The sequence below is a fragment of the Columba livia genome, chromosome 1, assembly GCF_036013475.1.
Source record: "Columba livia isolate bColLiv1 breed racing homer chromosome 1, bColLiv1.pat.W.v2, whole genome shotgun sequence".
NCBI lineage: Eukaryota > Metazoa > Chordata > Aves > Columbiformes > Columbidae > Columba > Columba livia.
In genome coordinates, this window is record NC_088602.1 from 95,434,997 (window position 1) to 95,456,419 (window position 21,423).

General features: G+C 38.6%; 1 protein-coding gene across 6 annotated transcripts in view; it reads right to left on the minus strand.

The window, feature by feature from the left end:
• DSCAM (DS cell adhesion molecule) overlaps window positions 1-21,423 on the minus strand; it is a 491,184-nt gene that overhangs the window by 378,126 nt on the left and 91,635 nt on the right. For 5 of the 6 annotated variants that reach the window (XM_065068401.1, XM_065068387.1, XM_065068394.1 and 2 more), the window contains one exon: window positions 15,705-15,851. In XM_065068401.1, coding sequence (XP_064924473.1) covers window positions 15,705-15,807 — 103 coding nt within the window. In that variant the 5' untranslated portion in view covers window positions 15,808-15,851. Of the gene's footprint in view, window positions 1-11,863; window positions 15,852-21,423 lie in introns of those variants that run through there. The other variant, XM_065068406.1, reaches the window with a different exon arrangement.

A 21,423-nucleotide genomic window follows, 5' to 3' on the forward strand; every position in this document is an offset into this window, starting at 1 on the left:
GTTTAAATTCAGACTTCTGTGATAACAAAAATGTTGAATGACACTGTGGGCGAGAAGAGAAAAAGGCAACTTTTTTTTTTTTTTTTTTACAAAATGTGAAGATGTGACATGTTAATGTGAAAAGTTTCTAAAGGAAAAACAACTGTTTGAATAGCCTGCTCCTCCAAGCCTCCCTCATGGTTTTGACCTCTCCCCTGGTGATTTGGAAGTGGAGAGAAACGTTCCCTTTTCTTTGGGGAACGAATGAACACATTCAGACTCTTTCAGAGGCAGCTGGTTCTGCTGAGACCTGGACCAATCACTTTTTCCTCAACGTCTTACCAATGCTTCCAGGGTGACATTACAGAAAACTAACAAGGTAACTCCTGCAGTGTGAGAAGCACAAAGTTGCTTTACTTTTTCTGCTAGTATGTTGGCTTGTATCTCTTCTACACATTTTGCTACACATTTCTGCTCCTTATTCTAAAAGGGCACTTCCCAAATCAGTATAAATCTAAATTCCTTTTTCTTCCCCTGCTTTTCTAGCTTCCCATTCCTTTCTATTCCCATGATATACACTTGAACAGCCAATCTCTTCTACACTGTTTTGCAATTCCCATCCTTATTGACTTATAAACCAGTAAATCTTCAATGGCCTAATAGATTGTTCATCATTCAAATTAAAATGAGTTGGAGCCACGTTTCAACCCAGAATTCATTTTTTATGGACATCTATGAACTCCAGAAGACAAGAATTCTGAACAGAAGCATTAAACGATGCTCCATAATAACTGTCAAACAGGCAATGAGATACCAGGTGGAGTATTAGGAGAGGAAAGGGCTTAAATTATCCTCTAGATTAGAATTTTGATGTGACACAGTGCATCAACAATTTCCAAATCCAATAACCAAACTGCCCAAACACAAGACCATGTATTTCAATGTTCATCATTAATACATTGGATTGAATCCAGTACGGACTTGCCCCTGCAATGTGTCTGAGGTTAAAAATGCCTGTGTATTTAACTTAATAGGTTCCCATTAGGGAAATGTAAAAATAGCATTGATTTTATTTAAGAAGAGCATCTCAGATAAATGATGCAGTTAAATGGCTGCACACAAAATTTTTCTGAACTCTGGTAATTTTGTTTCACAGAAGGTATCCTATCTGGATGTTATGGAGGAGTTTGTTAGCATTCATATGTTAACTAGCCTAAAATTTTCACAAGTCTTTTTCCCAAAACAGGACTTCATGGAAGAAAGTGAAAAATTATCAGCACATCAAAAAACACTTCTAAGATTGATAATGGAATAAAGCAATAAACCAGAAGTCATGCAACTTTCTATCCTAAGAATTTTTTTAGTATAAAAATACATCAGTAGTTTTTACACAGTTTTCACTTTGAAAGGAAAACATGAAAATACTTCATTTTGAAAATCTTGAAAAGGAAAACTTCTAGCTTTTTCTGCCTCCCTTGCAGACTTGTATTTCTTTGCTTGTTTTGGTTGAAACATGACTTTTTCAATAGGAAGACATAATTATTAGCCAACACAAATATACATTTTTTTCCTAAAAAAGTACTTGACAAAAAATGCCCAAATAACTCAGATACAACTGAAATTCCACAAGTCTTCTGCAAAGGACATTGATCACAAGAGAGAGAAAAAAAATCAACTTTGAGACAGAAAGAAGGATGACATTTCCAACTCTAAATGTAGTTCATTTTTATTCACTGAAATAACAAAGTGTTGGTTGTTTGTTTTTGACAAATTTAGGGCATTTATGTTCAAGGTTCTTGTGGTTTCCTTACAACAATTTATTATTAGGTATTAGATTTAGTATGAAAATAAATATAAATGAAAGCAACATGACAAAGGCAAAATATTTCATCTTCTTTTAGTTACTACAATATAAGCAATACATTCCAAACTCACTTCTCTGATTGAGCTTCACCTTCCACATGCTCACACAGGGAGCTCCAGTCCAAGGCAATAAGAGCTCAATAAACAGAAATCTGAAGCACTGACTATATGTAGAATTTTTTTTTTTTTTTTATGAGAATATGAAACATTCCCTCCAAATTATCAAGGGCTCCTGAACTTCCTTCACGTACAATTCTATGCATTTTCTTATTCCAATACTTGGGAAGAAAGAAAGCATGGATCCAAGTAAAGAACTATGTTTTAGGAGATCCTGTCTGAATGTTTATAGCAGCCTCCATGAAACAAAGGAAATCTTGGAGTTTATTTGTTTTCCATTTTCTTTCTATGTAAAATGAGAATAATAGTTCTTATTAACTCAAAGGAACTTTGAGTTCGTGTCATGGTTTAACCCCAGCCAGGAACCAGGCACACACCACTGCTCATTCACTCCCCTCTGCCCCCCAGCAGGAGATGGGGAGAGACTTGGAAGGGTAGAAGTAAGAAAACTCATGGATTGAGATAAGAACTGTTTAATAATCGAAATAAAATAAACCAAGAGTAATAACAATAAATTGTAATGAAAAGGAAAATAACAAAGAGAGAGAAGTAAAGCCTGAGAAAGATAAGTTATGTAATTGAAAATATTTACTCATCACTAAGTGATTGATGCTCAGCCAATCCCCAAACAGTGGCCCTCCACTCAACCTTGTCCCTAGTTTTATTACTGAGCATGACATCATGTGGTACAGAATATCCCTTTGGTCAGTCAGTGTCAGCTGTCCCAGCTGTGTCCCATCCCAACTTTTTGTTCACTCTCAGCCCACTCACTGGTGGGGTAGTGTGAGGAGGAGGAAAGGCCTTGAGTCTGTGCAAACACTGCTCAGCAACAGCTAAAGCATCCATGTGTTATCAACACTTGTTTCTGGCACAAATCCAGTACATAGTCCCATACTAGCTACTACGCAGAAAACAAACTCTACCCCAGACAAAATGAGAACAGTTTGTCATAAGGGAAAAAGAGCTATCAAAATAGGCAGGAATAAAGGTTTCCCTAATTTTCTACAGGACTTGAGATACGACATTTCTTTAACAACTTAAAAAAAAAAAAAAAGTCAGTTGTAGAATGTGCTACAAATTACCATCAATAAGGATTCAAAGAATTATTGTCAATAAACAGAGCTCACACAAATAGAGAAGGAAAGCAAAATAGAGTGAATAACTTATTTTTCTTAAATTATTTTTGAAAATGCACACAGCATCTCACAAAAATCTTGTTGGGCCGCTGACATTTAAAGGGATTCTCTTTTTCTCACTTTTTCTGTAAAAGTGCTGAATGGATGCTGTTACACAGCATTATCCTATCACTTCTTATTTATGGGTGTGCTTTTGCTTCCCAGACATAAAATTGCTTTTCAGCAAGTCAGAAATGTCCTCTTTGAAAAGAAGATGAGTTTTGCTTCTCTTGTTCTAGCTGAATTCTTCCAAGAAAATCTATATCTTACTTGTTTCCAGCATAACTGATTTCAAGATCTCCTGTACATTTATGAATTAAAAAACATACAAGAACAAAAAGAATTATGTAGGTGATCAATCCCTTTATTTCTCTGGATTCTTCCATAACAATTCCATATTTAAGTATAATGTTAGCATCTGGGTTTTATTATTTTTACTAACCACTCCCCTCACATCAGTGGCTGCTTCCATATTTTATAATAATTCAGAATTAATTAAAAATATTTTAGAAAAATATATTATAATCTGAAAATATCTTAAATTCTTTTGCACATACATGTAAAAATTATGATGCTTGTTGAGACACTTGCCCCCTTGTGAAATTCCATACTAACAGCTTATTTTACAGAAAGTTTTGGTTTCAGAAAACACTGACTATAATGAATATTTATTTGTATAGAATGTATTTATATAATTTTATTATTTTTAAAAATCTGCATACTACAAGGTGTTTCAAAAAGACCCAATTTCAAAGCAGTAGTGATTTCAAATTGGGTCCAGCTTTTTGAAACACTGTATTTTGCACATAAAGAGATAAAATTTACTTACAGTATAGTTGTATATTTCCTTATAGTGACATTTAGCATTTCAGTTGGTGTCATTTTTTATTTTTCATCTTAGAAATACTTTTTCATTTCTAAAGAAATGTCCTTCTTGTCAGTGTTTTGTGAAAAACAGTTATAAATTGGAAGAGAAAATGGAGTACATGGAAGGATTCTCAGTCCTTAGCACGGACAAAACACTCTTACAGGCAGAAAACAAATGCAACTCTAAGAGACAAATATTTTTTCCATCATTATCCCTTAGGTATTTCATGGATGATTTTTTTGTATGAGTCTCTCTAAAAAATAAAATGCGATTTTACTAAACAATGGTATTTAACTAGATACAGTTGGGCAGGATGATTTACAAAGGAAGGGCAACAAAAAAGATTTTCTCCCTCTAGAAAAGTATAGTCTATTTGACCCTTTGTTAGTTCAAAAATTTAAAAAATCAGCTCCACAGCTGAACTCAAATATATTTTCTAATGTGTCAGGGATTTTGTTCTCTGTTTTAATGGAGGAAGAGGAAATACATTTAGAAAAAAAAAAATCCCTAGGCATGCAATTGAAAAATAAGAGTGTTGTATATCAGCTCTGTTTTCTCTTCTGGAATAAATAATCCCTGAACAGAGCTTGCCTTGACCTTCCACAAGCATCAGGGTAATTGTTCTCAGGGATTTTATGAATATCATTATCTATTTACAAAGAAAGTAATGGGTAAAATAGGAAAATTAATTTGAACTTGCAGTTAAACTGAGCACCCAGCACTGGGCAGTTCCCCAACTGGAAGAGTGCCAGACTCGATCCCTGGGCAAAGAGCCAAGGAGACATCCTTGCCATGGTGCACAACCAAGTTCTCCAGCTGGAGAGTTAAGCTGGGCACAGAGGAGGAATCTCTGCTTTGTCTTCAGAGCAGATGATGATTTAGAGACACTGGGGCATTCATTTTACCATCCTTCCTCACTACCAGACCCAGAAGCGAGGCAGCAGTAAAACACTCAAGTTTTCCATGAGAAAGCTATACAGAACAGTCCCTCTAGAGCACCACAATGAAGGATGCATCCTTCTGAGGAGAAAAGGAGAACGAAACCAAAGCACAGAGCTGAAACCACAAAGATATACACAGGATGCATCTCTTAATTCATAATCCCTCACAATCCTCTCAAGCATGTGCCTAGTGTCAAATTACTCCCTCCTGAGCTGCCTTTTTAGTTCTCCATGATTGCATCTGACTGCTGTCCAGCTTCAAAGGGCAGGGTGTGAAACACTCCCCTTTGGTAGTAATGTTTACTGACCACAGCTGCCTTCAAGGCAGAGATGGGAACCAGGCCTGGGGAGGAGGATCTGGCCCAGGTTGGGTGGGTTTAGTCCTGTCCAGGTCCAGGCTCATCCCCCAGCAGCGCTGCTGCAGAAGGGCTCAACGGGGATGGCTGCTCACCTGAGACATCAGCAGCTCAGGCATGAATTTTTTAACTCCTCTGTTCACCGAAGCAGCAGTTGCTTTCGGTCCAATTCACTGCAGAAGATGTGCAATCTTAGTTTTATGCGGAGGTGAAATTCCTGTATTAATTCATATTGAGTGCACACAACAGTCAGTGAGAAAAGTGGCAGTGTGGAGGGATAAAAGAGGGATTTCTGTGATCCATATTGAATTAGTTACTTTAAAATGAAGAATGAGTATTCCATGAAGGTATCTGAATAAACACAGACCTGTTCAGAAGCAGTAGGGAATGGAAAACTTGCAGGTATAGAAAAGGACACAATGAGGTAAGAAAGAATAAGTTGCCACAGATATATACCTACATCCTTCATTTCATGCACCCGTAATTCTCTCTGGCAGCTGCATGATTAATTCAAAGATTTATTGATTTTTATTTTTTTCCTTGCTCTATCCTGCTGACCTGCTTTTGTTGACAGGTCTGTGTGGATCACACTCCTCTGCTAGTTGAAAGCATGGCATCCTGTCCATCCCCCTGGCCTGCATTAAACATTTCAACACATTCAGCATGAATAGCGTTCGAGTGTGTGGTAAAAGCGTGCAGAGCTCATTTCAAACCAAACAAACATGAACTTACAAACTGGTAGACTATTTCTGCCATGAAAAAATATCTGTAATTGCAATTATAATGCAATTTTAATGGTGAGAAAGAACAACTAAACAGTTCAATCTTTCTTTTCCTGTAATCTCACTTTTATCAGAAATTCAGTAGCTTTAAGTTTGCTAGCAAAACCAAAGGCATTTTTGGTACAGCAACTGTTTACAACAAAAAATGTTTAGCCTTTGCCTCCAAAGCCTTTCTGCAGCAGGATGGAGCATCTGTCCCTGTGTCACTCCAGCGCAGTTACACAGCTTGAGCTCACCTAGCAGATCATAGGCTTTAAAAATTCACTTGATTCTAACTAAAAGATTACCAGGCCTTTGTTGTAACCTTCCTTCAAAGAGAAAACATGTGTGCTATTAAAATATACCTTTACAGTTTAGCAAGCCAGGTGAAGCAACAGAGATATGACACTGGTGTCACAGCAAATGATACAAAGCTTTTTCAGATAGGTACTTCCAGTTCTTTCTAATGAGTCATTCTTCTAATGAGCCTTTCAATTAAAACTGGACTCTCAACAGGGAAGACAAAGCAAATGAACATTTCTATAGCTATCTAGAGATCTAAAAATTTGTGGGTCTATCGACCTGATAGCACTGCATTCACAATGATGTTTTAATTGAAATCAGTTATCTGGTACAACAGAGAACACTGGAAAACACTGTTTCTGTTTCTTCCAGGTGTCACCTGTAGGTATGTCCTTGATGTATAAAAAATAACCAATATAATCAGGGCTGGTGGCAGTTTTGATATTATACCCTCCTCAGCGTTCAGCTAAACCATGTAAACAGGCAAAGCTGTATAGTATAAAGCATTCTGGACAGTATGACATGCACTCATTAAAATGTATCTCATGCATCAATTTTGTCCCCTCATATCAAAACTGTCAGAGCTCATTGGCTGTTTTCTCATTTAGATGGGAGTTTTGATGGGAAACCTCAAGCATACCGTGCTTAATGTGGTCACCTACTTATCCACTGCCATTCAGGAAGGTGACAAGATCACAAGCCACTAGCAGAATACATTTATAAGGAAGAAAATGATGCTACAATCACTATTTTAAAAAGTAAAAATGAAAATAAATAATTAAATTAGACCTAAAAGCAACACACTAATTCACCCAAATATGTTCTTGCTCCTAGCACTTTGATATCAAATCCGATAGCACTGAACCTTGCTGTCTAGAAATCAGAGCCCAAAAATCCTGCATATCAAACCAAACCAATAAAATATCGCTTCATATATTCAATTCAAGAAAAATTATATTAATTAAAATCTGCCTTAAGTATTGTAAACAAAGAGCAAAGAAAAAACAGAAAAATATTGAGTGAACACCTGTGAAGGTTAGCAGTCAGTCTGCTCTTATTTCACCTTTAATAAAGATAGGGTTAACATCAAGTTAATTAAAATGAGGTCATATTTATTTGAAGGTTTTATAAACCCCAGAGGGAATTCATATTACATGAACTGAGGGGTCTAGAAAAATTTGACCAGATGAAACATGGAATTCACCCCAAGAAAATGAAAGAAATTTAAAGTACATCTGGAGAGAAAATAATGTGGCACAGCTGTTTCCAGGGAGAAATTGACTGTGCCATTGAACTCAACCATGCTCGAAGCAACCTCGTTATGACTGGCAACAAGGTGGTAAAACAAAACAGTTAGGACATCAGATTGGATAATGTTATGTATGGTCCATCAGATCCTCAAGCCTGCAGAGAGATGTGATAGGTGCCTGTGTATATATATAAATGTAAATGTATGTGTATCTATATACAGACACTCATGGATATAGAGAAGGAAAGAGAGAGAAAGGTATGCATAAAAAAAAAAAAAAAAAAAAATATATATATATATATATATATATATATATATCTGAAGCTTTAAAACAGAAAGTAGAATTACAACCTTCCACTCTCTCTCTCTCTTAAATTCACAAGACTGCAAAAAGCAATTCTGAAGAGGGCCTGAATCCAATCAGGTTTTTCATGCTCTTTAATTGTGCAAGTAGAGATAAATAAATAAATAAATAGATAGATAGGTAGATAAATAAATAAATAAAGGATTGAGAAAAAATATAGAGAAAGAGGATTAGGGGGTTGTTGAGCCAGGGGGGTGTTTGGTTTTAAAGCAGAGGGAAAAGATCCCTCCAGCTGATGGAAACAGAGTGCTCTGCAAAACAGAGCAGCAACAGAGGGAGAAAAAAAAATATGATACCCTTATCTCATAGACACACTTCATTACTGAAGTGCCAAAAATACTGCTACTAGTTGTGAACCCTATTGATATTAAAATTGCTGGATGTAGTGAAACAGAGGAAATTTTGCCCTTCTGCACTCTAAGCACCAAGACACCCCACTCAAATACATTTTTTTCCTCCATGTCTCACAAATAGCCACCAATGTTCTACACCCTCAAAACAGCTAAAACACCCAGTCACACTGAGGAAAATCCTCAAGTGCAGTTCACAACAACAGCTATTAACACCTTCATTTCACATCCACGTTTCCCTATGCTGATTAAATGATCATAAACCACTCTCTTGCCTGCAATTGTATTGTTCACCTTCTTCTGTGCCATCAGAATGTGATTTTTGAAATGTGGATCAGTTGCTTTCCACCTTCATCCCTCCAAATCACTCTAAAGACCTGCTTCCCAGAAAGCCATTAAAATCCTGGCATCTAGTCCTACTGATCCCACAGCCATAATTTTAGAATGTTTCACCTGATCAATATGCTCACTCATGTTTAACAGCAAATGCAAAGCACAGGCTGCAGAGGAGCCAGCGGAAAAGTCCCCCAGTGAACAGTCGTAAGTATGTTCCCTTGCTCAATTACAATTTTAGTTTACAATGAGTCAAAGGAGAGTGTGAAAAATGTTTGGATAAGCAGGAAGTGCTAAGTTTTTACCATCTCCACTTTCTAGGATTATAAAATGTTATCTTAAAAGAACAGTGCTCTCAGGAAAAATGGAGATTGACATTTCTTAAATAATGTAGTAAATGTCTTTTTCCTAGGTCCCTTAGGAAAATAACCTTGTTGAAAGAGAAAGTGAGGAAGCAATATGTTGTCTTTAGAGATAGACAAGTGCACTTTACATATCTTCAAGAAGCTTAGAAAACACATTACTCTAACAGCAAACCTATAGTCTGACCTAGCTTTGCTGAACACTACTCACTTTAGCTTTCCAGGGAGTCAAGAAACCTCAGCAGATGTAGGGTTTTGACTGCTTTACTTTCTGTGTGCTATCACAACTTTGAATCGTAGAATTAAATCTCATTGACATACTTCTGGTAGAAGGTAGCTTATATTCGGAATTTTTTAATTTTATATATGTTGCTAATATTTAAGCATAAAAATTGTACTCTTCATCCCACTCCAACTAGAACTGGAAAAAAAAAAGAAAAACAAAACTTGCCTCTAGAGCATTCAGTGGCATAGGTTAAGTGCCTGCTGAATACTTGCTGGTTGGCAGCCATGATTAAGCCCTGACATCAAACCAAAGCAAGAAAGATCATAGCACATCTCTACTAGACACAACCTCGATCAAATGGCTGGACTTAATCCCTGTGATCTTCAGCAGTAATCTAATTTTGAATGTGGGACTCTGCACACAGGACTGCTCTCCATAAAGAGATTTTTTTTCCCCCTCTATGTACAAGTCTCATGGCTGAAAAAACAGCGATTGCTCTGTGTAAACTGAACCACTGTTGTAATCTCCAAACCCCAGCACAAATGAAAACTGCAGTGCTGTATTCCAAATGCCACCACGTGATAACCACTGGCAAACATTGACTGCTTACTGTCAGCCGCAGCAGTTCAGAAAAGCCCTTTGTGCAGAAAGAAATCCAAGAGCCCTTGAGCCTTTTAAAGACAAGACTTGAGGAACTGTGTGTAAATAAATAATGTAACTCATTACATCAAATGTAGGTCATTGTACATCAGTGACACTTCTCAAGCCATAGTCCAGTGTGTCTAATTTCTGGCCGATGGAAACTATGCTGGCTGGAAGGCTCATTGGCTGTCATCTGCATGTCAGTCACAGGCCTACAGGGAACTGTATTCCGTTCATGCTTACACACCTTTCTCTCAAAGCTGCTACTCTTTTCGTGCAGATTTAGATATGCCATTGTGCACAGTCATTATTATCTGTCTCCTTTTCTAACTTTTTTAAGAAGTCACACTCTCTATATAGATCAGACAGATTCTTGCGTGGTATGTCATTAGACAGGAAAGTGGGAATTCAGAAAGGTCAGGCCATGAACTAATTCGTGATCCTGTTCACGACACTAAACTGTTCAGATACATGGAAAAACTCAAAAGCCCTCATAGTTGCCAGCATCAGAATAGGAAGCAACCATAACAGAAGTACAGTATGTAGTGACAAACCAAATGTAATTCTTCAGCCTTTCTCTTTTTGTTTCCACCCGCTCCTCATTCTCCTCTTTCCAGTCTCTTTGCTGATCCCTTACACTGACCTTTATTTTTAATAATCCCTTTCTTCCCTCGTTCCCCTAAAAGCACACCCGTCCTTTGCTCTCTCTGGGGCTAATTAACACAAAAACAGACTCTGCTCTCTGCTTTCACCTGGGCAGAGTAGAATCAGCAGTTATTTTGTCTTTACCTCCCCTTCTAGTCCAGTGTCACTGTTCTGCCTGTGAAGAAGAAATACTACAAGCCAAGCACTAGTCTCCTGTCTGCCTTGCTGTTGCTCAACAGGAGCAGAAGCAAAATCTGTATTGTGGCACTCATTTATACTGTTGTTCCTTGTTTTAATGGCTGTTCTTACAAAAATATGCTTTGATGCACTCTTTGGTCCTGCAGGGTCTAGGCTGTTTTCAGTGCTTACAAGGTCAATACAAAGCTGATTCCAAAAGTCTCTTTCTTAGGGAATGGTTTGTGAAGGAAAGCAGTAGGGGGGAAAGGAAACTTGACCTTTAACCAAGCCATATGCAGCTATCAGTCATACAACTATTTAAACTTTTGTGTTTAGTGTCACCTAATGAAAATGCATAAGAGCTGGTTATTGATACAAACACAAGAAAAAACAGCACATCATTATACTACTTACTGTAATTCGAATGAATTTTAGACTCAGTTTCAAGTCACCTAACAGTACACAATCCTTCAGAAAAGAGATCCTGAAGTTATAGCTGTAGAGCCTGGCACAGCAGTACCCTCCACTCTATGAGCCCCTTAAGACTTCTCAGAGCTGCCATAGGTCCTTCTGTTTTGCCAGCATCTTAGAGATCATTAGGAAAGACACACACCACTGGAAAGCCTGATTGCTTTTACTAGATGACACAGATGGACAAAGACAGACTTTATGTATTTGTAGCAGACTGACAACTGCAGAGGTCTGCTGCTGTCCTTGTCTGCCACAAGAGTTTGTAACACAACTGTATCTAGTGGAGATGGCTGAATACTTCATCTACAAACTACTTTTCAAAATTTCTTGTATGAAAATATTTCTGTGTGTTTGTTGTTGGAAGTTGGGGTTATCTACTTTTCCCTGGAAGAGATTCATCCAAATAATCACTTTACCTTACTTTAAAAATCTTTTTCCCACTACCTTGGCTCCTAGAGGACATCCTGAAAAAGCTTGTTGGCCTCAGACCTGCTGTCACTTTGAAAGACAAAGCATAGGAGAAAAACGCCATTATTTTTCTGTTCATCTGACAGACAGACAAGAACATGCACACCATTTTGGTCCACGGATGTCCTTGTACATGGAAACTTTATAGAATTCAGCATTTCTGGCTTCAAACATGGCCACCTTCCCCTTTATTAAACAGGGAGTCTGACCTACCTGAACAGCTGGAAACACTCTAGCAATAAGTCTTAATAGGTTTCAACTCCCAATTCCTTCAAAATAGCCTGGAGGCATGAAATGAAATTGTGGTCAGGAAACAGAAGATGCTTTGGCCCAGCCATATTTATTCCATACTTCAATTACAATGGACATCATTGCGTTCTCTGAGAACTAAGTATACAAACACAAACAGGTATGTCCATTATAGTACACTGTTGCAAAAGTGAAAAAAAAAAAAAAAAAAACAAAACAACCCTCACCATGTTAATCAAGGAATGTGCCTGTTAAACATTCTTTCTAAAGGGCAGATTTCAGATTTTCTTTTCATATTATAAAAGCAGAAACACTGCTTTGTTTCTTTAAAATATTTAATTTACTTAAAAAGAGAACTGATATCTAGAACAGTAAGTAACAACCAAAATAATGGATTCTGGTTCATCTGTGGATCTCTCCTCTAGTAGTCAAAATGGTATTACGGATAGACAAGTATATGAAATATTTATTCTAAATTGTACTTGGAAGTACTGCATTTAGGTTTAAGACTTTCAGGAAGAAAAGAAAACAAATAAAACAAATAAACAAACAATCAAACAACAAATCCCCACACAAAACCACAATCACAACAAAACTTCTCTATTGGATGACTTGCATACAGAGCTTCACCACAAAAAAGCTGCCCTGTTTCCTGTTGTAGGGGGCCTCCCATTCCCTCCTGCAAGCTGTGAGCTTTCTGTGCAGCTTGTATCTTCTATTTAAAATAGATACATCATCTCAGTGAAAATGTTCCCCTCACCCTTTTCCCTTTCCTTTCCTTTCCTTTCCTTTCCTTTCCTTTCCTTTCCTTTCCTTTCCTTTCCTTTCCTTTCCTTTCCTTTCCTTTCCTTTCCTTTCCTTTCCTTTCCTTTCCTTTCCTTTCCTTTCCTTTCCTTTCCTTTCCTTTCCTTTCCTTTCCTTTCCTTTCTCTTCCCTCCCCTCCCCTCCCCTCCCCTCCCCTCCTCTCCTCTCCTCTCCTCTCCCTCCCATTTCCCACTCTCTAGTTTTCCTACAAAAGCCTTATGCACCTCAAACCATGATAATCATAACTCTGTGAGTGTATATCTTTTTTATTCTTGCTCTTTCACAGTAGATGTTTCCACTCATAATAGCTCTCATTTTTGCTAATATTATTGAACAACCAATAAATCAGTTATATTGAGAAACAAGATCAAAACAAAACAGAAGTTACTGCTTTCTAGTATTAAATGATGACGTAAAAAGCATACCAGTGAACCTGGTTGAGCACACAGCAAAAATGAACAAACTAAACACAAAAACAAAATAAACAAAAAACCCCAAACAAACAAAAAAGAGAAAAAAAACCCACCACAACAACATGCTAGCAGTAGCTGTATACGCAAGCATATGCCTTTCCTCAGAATACTGATCATTAACAGAAGAGATCAATAGTCGTGTTATGCCTTGCATCCTATTCATCAACACTGACATTCTAAGAAGAGAGGCTTGATCAATATCCACCACCTGAGTTCACGGCCAGAGTATTGCGAAATTGATGATGGATAAAACTCAAGGCAAGTGTTTTATGAAACATGTGGATTCTGTTTTTTAAATGCTCTCACTATTAAGCTTCATTTTAAAAGTATAAATGGTGAGCAAACAAATCTTGCAATCATTGTGGTTAAACTGGAGAAGTGTTTTCCTTCCTCACTTTTGCTCTTGCACGGCAGATACAATTGACCTGTAATCTAACCTGTGATTTAATCTCTGAAACTAAATCTTTTCTGTGATGTGATCCAATGTGATGAGTGGAGATTTTTAGTAGCAGCAGTTTTAATGAATTTTGGTTTATTTCCATTTAGATTTCTAACTGCCAAATCAAGGTATTGTGATATAATTAGGAACTGGGATTTAAATGTTGAAATTTGTAATAGATTTTTAACACTTGTAGCCTAGTCAACCACAGTTAGAAGTTGCATTAAGAAAAAAAATAAATATATTTAGGTCCATATAGTTAAATGCTATCCCCCAAAAGTTTGAGGTTAAAATCAACATAGACTAACCAAAATGAAACAGTCTTAAAATAACAGCCGTGATGGTCTGCAGAAATGCCACATTGTCTTCCTTAAAGAAGAGGTTACAAAGACCTCTGTGCCCTGCTCCTGATTCCATGGTGAAGGGTAGAATTGAGCACACAATTGTGTTAACGGCCAAAATATACATGTTTTCTTATAATACAGAATGAATAAACTTATTAAAAAAAAAAAAAAAAAAAAAGAAAAGGTAGTTAACCATGCAGGTATACGTATTCTTTTCCTCCAGCCAATACTCACATGTCAGACGTACATACATCATGTAGTAACCTCTTTAAGTTGAAGCAAAGTAAACATATCCATCCATTGTTACATTAAGATAACCTTAATCATAGTTTAGGTAATCTTAAGCATAGTTCTCTATAATTATATACAGAATAATGTAAAGCTTCTTTGCGTATTTAAATACAACTCTGACCTAACTATATTAATTGAAGTGTTGGTGGGTCCTACAATTTAGATACTACAGAAGTCTTCACAGAGACACACCAAATTTCAGTTGCCCAATGACAAAAATAATATGTGATATTAAAATCCAAGAACGTAACAAGGAAGTGAATTTACCAAACTTAAACAGTGGACCAGTAGTATAGGACAAATTATCATCGATTACATAGTACTTAAATATCTACCAAATCCTTTGAAATCTGTTTGAAATACATATTTTTAAAAAACACATCAAACTTATGTAAGGAATCAATAAAACAAATAAAGAAATAAAATCTATAATGTGAGTAATATAGCAACATAGGTATTTCCATCAATGCCTTATTTGTCAGAAAGGAAAGACTATTAATACACCAAGAAATACAAAACCATTTCCACACATTGTAGGATCATAAACACAAACACATTCATTAATATACTTTGCAGAAACATTTGACTCAAACTACTGTTTTTCTATTCTGCACTACCGTGGAACAACATATTTCAAGTTTCTGCATGCAGAAATCATTTCTATGTTTAACAACAGCTGCACTGTGTGTAATATATAATTTAGATATGTACCATACCAAAAATATTTTTCCCACATATACTTTCTCCCATAAATTTCTTACCATGTTTAAGGTTTAAAATGTTGCATATTCTTTGCTTGAATTCCCTGTACTTTCTGAACAATACCTAACATTTCCTCACCTTGTTAGTAGATAGATTAATGCATATAACTGCTTTACAATGGATTGCTTCACTTCAATACATTTTGCTTATAGCACATTTTACAGTATTCTTAAGCCTCCAGTGTTACCTATGAAGATATTTGAGATTAAAATGTTGTGAAAGTATAAATATCCATTTTGTACCTCCATTAAACATAATCAAATAAATTTAGACTTGGGGTTTCTTCTAATCCATCAGTAATATCACTACTGAAAAACAATTACAACCCAGCACATGCTTTACGACACTCAAATTTGTTTGGCAGGTAGGAGTTCCTTATCGAAATTAAAACATAAACCCATTGCCACATCACCAGGAAACTGATTTTATGCCTGGTATAAAACAAAACCCATGTTATTTCTCCCTCAAGCATGCTAGAAAAAGCAGGGCTGTCTAAAACCTTCATGTCACACACAGTCACATGGATATAACAATGCTAATGTGAAACACGTTACTGGAAGGATGACATACCATTCAGCTATAATTGACTCAAAGTAAACATCAGGCATTTGGGGGGTGGAGGGGGAAACAAGAAAAAACAGGAACCACAGCTGTCATTGCCAGTTGAAAGAAAAAAAGGCATAACAGCTTACCTGAGACAAGCGAGACTGTGTCTTTCTCCCATGAGACAACAGTGATGTATGCCTCCACAGAGGAGGGGATAATGCACTTGAACACTGCTACATTGCCTCTCATGGCTTTCTGGTCCTCCACACGGACTGTATAGGGTTCCCGTAAAACTGAAGATAAAATAGAAGGTTTTGTTAAACAAGTTGTAATCATGCATCACATTCACTTCCTTGGTCAGCCTAGCAAAGCTCCCTCAAAGAAGGTTACATGGGTTGTGAATTCTTTTGTCTCAATAAACAATAAAGTTTTGCAAGACTCATTGCAAATTACTATGAAATAATTCCCAGATCTTTTTGTTTCATCAGAATCCGGATTTCACCATATTTATGTGTTCTTCCCCTACCTATAATAATTCTGAGGGCAAGGAGAAAGACTTTTGTAAAAACCATGTATTTATATGGGTAAATGGTGTTACATCTTCTGTGACTTGTCTAGTTTCCAATGCCGTGTTTCCCATCACAAATTGTTTTCTGCTCTATCAAAGTATACAAAGTACATACAAGTACTGTGTGTGAATGAGACATCCAGAGGGTAGAAGAGAAGGTCAGTGTCATTTAAGATTTTCAAGAAGTGAGAACTGAAAGAGAAAAAAAATCTATGGAGGTGACAGCCAGAGGAAAAGCAAAAGGCCTCAAAACCGCATAGAAATTACAGTAGGTAAGGTAGGAGTTACCTTCCATTGACCAACACTGAAAGAAAGAGGTTAATGGTAAGAAAACAGAAACTATGTTTCAGAGTTGTATTAAAAAAACAGCATGGGGGCACTTAGATACAGGATATGATTTGTCTAGAATCTGGCAGAATTAATTTAATGGATGAAGAGAAGAAAGAATAACCGGAGAAAATTCACACCACACTAATATTGCTGGAATGAGATGAGGTTGTGTTCTATAGGAGAACAGAAAGAAGGAAAATCCTGGCACTGGTACAATTCAATGAAGAATGAGAAGTGAAACTCCTGTGAGCAACAGTTAATGGAGAGGGTGGTATGGCACAGAAGAAACAGATGTTGTCTTCTACAAGAAGTGAACGGGTAAGACAGGAAGGACAAGCAGCAACATAGACTCTCTACAGGACCACAAGGTCAAGAGCCAATAAAGAAATCAACACGGTCAACATACATAATCATATATCTTGACGTTGCAAACAAAGTTATATATCTTGAAGTGATAATTTCAATGAAAATAGGGATGAGTGTATTGGAAAATGACGTGTGTCTGAGGCATGTATATGTCTGAGAGTTAAACTTATTGGGAAGAACAAGCCCAGTGCAGCACAGTGTAACTGAGTCAGCAATGCTGATCTGCCACGTTGAAGTCACATTTCTTGGCTGGATATCCTGCTCACAAACATATCCTAAGCTCTACCAATTACATTTCAGCACACTGATTCTAAACTGAAGAGCCAGTAAATCCTTTGTGGAGTTTACAAAAGTATTTTGGTACGCTAGAAGCACTGTAATTTCTAAATGACAGGCCCACCTACAATGTGTTCAAAGAAAAAAAAACAGAGTACTGAAATGTAATTGTAGTTTTCACAAATACAAACGGCATCAAGTTTTCAAGTCCACTGCTACCACTGCAAAAAGAAAGACTGAATTCGTCCATCCCAAACACAAGTATAGCAACATAGGAGTTGGGAACTCTAACTGAAAGGGAATCAATTTAATTGCAAAATATTTTTTTTAAATCAAAATTAATCTGTCTTCTATGATAAGACAGACATCACTATATTTTATAAAAGTCAACAATTTATTTTTAATCAAAGATTAAGTTTCTTAACCTGTTATAAGTGTTGACTTGATATTCCGAGCACTTTTAATGCAATGACTTTACAAGACTGGCTGCCATGTGAAGAAGCAGCCCCTCGATCTTGTTTTACACTGGAGGGAATGGCACACAGATCATCTTAATGAGGCTGACTTTTGTCTAATGTTCATGCTCCAAGCATCATTTACAGGCTTGTTTAACAGCAATATCCTAACACACTGCTAAAGATACTAGTATTTTTTCAGAACAGCCATTTTGAAAATCTACACAGTAGATCATTTCAGTAAAAGCAAACATAGAAACCATATATGGGGCACAAAAAGTAGAAATAGGTTTATTCATTTTCTTACTTAAAAAGTTTAACATTATTGTTATTTCACAGGCCTCTCAGTTATTTCCAGATCACAGTTTTTCCAGTTCTCATGAATGACTTTCTTTTTTTTTTTTTTTTGTTAATCCCAAGTCCCTGAGTCACGAATTTATATAAGAATTTCAGCTTTTGCTAAAAAGATACATTCTTTCCCTCCATGATTGCACAGCAAAGCTTGAAGATCAAATGGAGATATGCACCTTTACTCCCATATGGGATCAACCAGGAAGAGGATTTGGTTTGGGTCTTTAGGTATGGAGGTTAGGACTTATTAGGGGTGGGAGATGTGTGTTGCATTATATGCAAAATTACATGCAAAACCACAATTATAATAATCTGCAACCTGGAATCATTATAACCGCTACTAGAATTGATGGGGACTGGGAGGCCTCCCATCCCCCTAGGATGGAATCAGTATGCTCAGCTCGCTCCCTGAAATGCTTGTACACCAATGCACGCAGCATGGGGAACAAGCAGGAGGAGCTAGAAACCTGTGTTCAGGCAGGAGATTATGATCTGGTGGCAATTACGGAGACATGGTGGGACAGCTCACATGACTGGAATGTGGTCATGGATGGCTATGTCCTCTTCAGGAAAGACAGGACAGACAGGCGAGGTGGTGGAGTTGCTCTTTACATGAGAGAGCAACTACAATGTATTGAGTACTGTCCGGGCACTGATGAGGAGCAAGTTGAGAGTGTATGGGTGAGAATTAAGGGGCAGGCTGGCAGGGGAGACACTGTTGTGGGTGTCTATTACAGACCACCAGATCAAGGTCAGGAAGCTGATGAGGCCTTCTACAGGCAGCTGAGAGCAGCCTTACAATCACAGGCCCTGGTTGTCATGGGTGATTTTAACTTCCCTGATGTCTGCTGGAAGGACTACTCAGCCAGCCAGCCAGCCACAGTCCAGGAGGTTCCTCCTGTGCATTGAAGATAACTTTCTTATGCAAATGGTGGAGGAGCCGACTAGGAGAGGTGCACTGCTGGACCTCATCCTCACTAACAAGGAGGGTCTAGTTGAAGCGATAAAGATTGAGGGCTGCCTTGGTTGCAGCGACCGTGAAATGGTGGACTTCAGGATCTTGTGCGGCAGGAACAGAGTAGCAAGCAGAATTGCAACCCTGGACTTCAGCAGGGCAAACTTTGGCCTTTTCAAGCAATTGCTAGAGAAAATCCCATGGGCAAGGCTGCTTGAAGGTAAAGGGGCCCGAGATAGTTGGTTAAAATTCAGGGATTTCTTCTACCAAGCTCAAGATCAGAGCGTCCCGACGTACGAAGTCAAGGAAGGGAGCCAGGAGACCTGCGTGGCTAAACAGGGAACTGCTGGGTAAGCTCAGGTGAAAGAGGAGAGTTTACAGATCATGGAAGGAGGGGATGGCCCCTTGGGAAGAATATAAGGCTCTTGTCAGGGGATGTAGGGAGGCAACTAGAAAAGCTAAGGCCTCGTTAGAATTAAAGCTGGCACGAGGGGTCAAGGACAACAGAAAGAGCTTTTTCAAATATGTGGCAGATAAAAGTAACACCAGAGGCAATGGAGGCCCACTGATGAATGAGGTGGGTGCCCTGGTGACAGAAGATACAGAGAAGGCAGAGTTACTGAATGCCTTCTTTGTTTCTGTCTACTCTGCTGGAACCTGTCCTGAGGAGCCCTGTACCCCTGAGGCCCTAGAGGAAGTCAGTACCGTGCAAGAATTTGCTTTGGTTGATGAGGACTGGGTTAAGGAACAATTAGGCAATCTAGACATCCACAAATCCATGGGCCCAGATGGGATGCAACTGCGGCTGCTGAGGGAGCTGGCTGACGTCATTGCTGGACCACTCTCCATCATCTTTGCCAAGTCCTGGGAGACGGGAGAGGTGCCTGAGGACTGGAGAAAAGCTAACGTCACTCCAGTCTTCAAAAAGGGCAAGAAGGAAGACCCAAGTAATTATAGACCGGTCAGCCTCACCTCCATCCCTGGGAAAGTAATGGAACGACTTATCCTTGGTGCCATCTCAAGGCATATCAAGGATAAGAGGGTTATTAGGGGCAGTCAGCATGGCTTTACCAAGGGTAAGTCACGCTTGACCAACCTCATACCCTTTTATGAAGATATAACGAGGCGGATAGATGATGGCAGGGCGGTGGATGTGGTCTACCTTGACTTCAGTAAAGCATTTGACAGTCTCCCACAGCATTCTCATAGCTAAACTGAGGAAGTATGGTCTGGATGACTGGGTAGTGAGGTAGACTACGAACTGGGTGAAGGAAAGAAGCCAGAGAGTCGTGGTCAATGGGGCAGAGTATAATTGGAGGCCTGTATCTAGTGGAGTGCCTCAAGGGTCGGTGCTGGGGCCAGTACTGTTCAATACATTCATCAGTGACTTGGATGAGGGACTAGAGTGTACTATCAGCAAGTTTGCTGATGACACCAAGCTGGGAGAAGTGACTGACACGCCAGAGGCTGTGCTGCCATCCACCGTGACCTGGACAGGCTGGAGAGTTGGGTGGGGAAAAATTTAATGAAATATAATAAGGGCAAATGTAGAGTATTGCATCTGGGCGGGAACAACCCCAGGTTCCAGTATAAGCTGGGGAATGATCCATTGGAGAGCAGTGTAGGGGAGAGGGACCTGGGGATCCTGGTGGACAGCAGGATGACCATGAGCCAGCACTGTGCCCTTGTGGCCAACAGGGCCAATGGCATCCTGGGGTGTATTAGAAGGGGGGTGGTTAGTAGGTCGAGAGAGTTTCTCCTTCCTCTCTACTCTGCCCTGGGGAGACCACACCTGGAATATTGTGTCCAGTTGTGGGCTCTTCAGTCCAAGAAGGACAGAGAACTGCTGGAGAGAGTCCAGTGTAGGGCAACCAAGACGACTAAGGGAGTGGAGCATCTCCCTTATGAGGAAAGATTGAGGGAGCTGGGTCTCTTTAGTTTGGAGAAGAGGAGACTGAGGGGTAACCTTATTAATGTTTACAAATATACAAAGGGTGAGTGTCACAAGGATGGAGCCAGGCTCTTCTCAGTGACAAACAATGGTAGGACAAGGGGTAATGGGTTTAATCTGGAACATAAGAGGTTCCACTTAAACTTGAGAAGGAACTTCTTTTCAGTGAGGGTAACAGAGCACTGGAACAGGCTGCCCAGGGAGGTTGTGGAGTCTCCTTCTCTAGAGACATTCATGTTCTTGTGTAGCCTCATCTAGGTGTTCCTGCTCCATCAGGGGGATTGGACTAGAAGATCTTTCGAGGTCACTTCCAATCCCTAGCATTCTATGATTCTATGATTCTGTATTCTTGGGGGAGTAAGTAAATGAGCTTCAGGCTTTCTCAAGATGACTGATAATGGGCAGACCTATAATAGTCTTTGAATGACTGTGCTATGATTAGATGCTCCACTGATCACTCCTGTGTTCCTAGAAAATCCTGTTGCTGTTGGAGGGCACTGGAATGAGGAGGAAATGCAGAAGAGATTAAAAAAGCACACCCTCCTCTCCACTCCCCTCCCCCCAAATCGTGCTAATTAGCGCCAATCTGAAACTGTGTACGGATTTCACATAG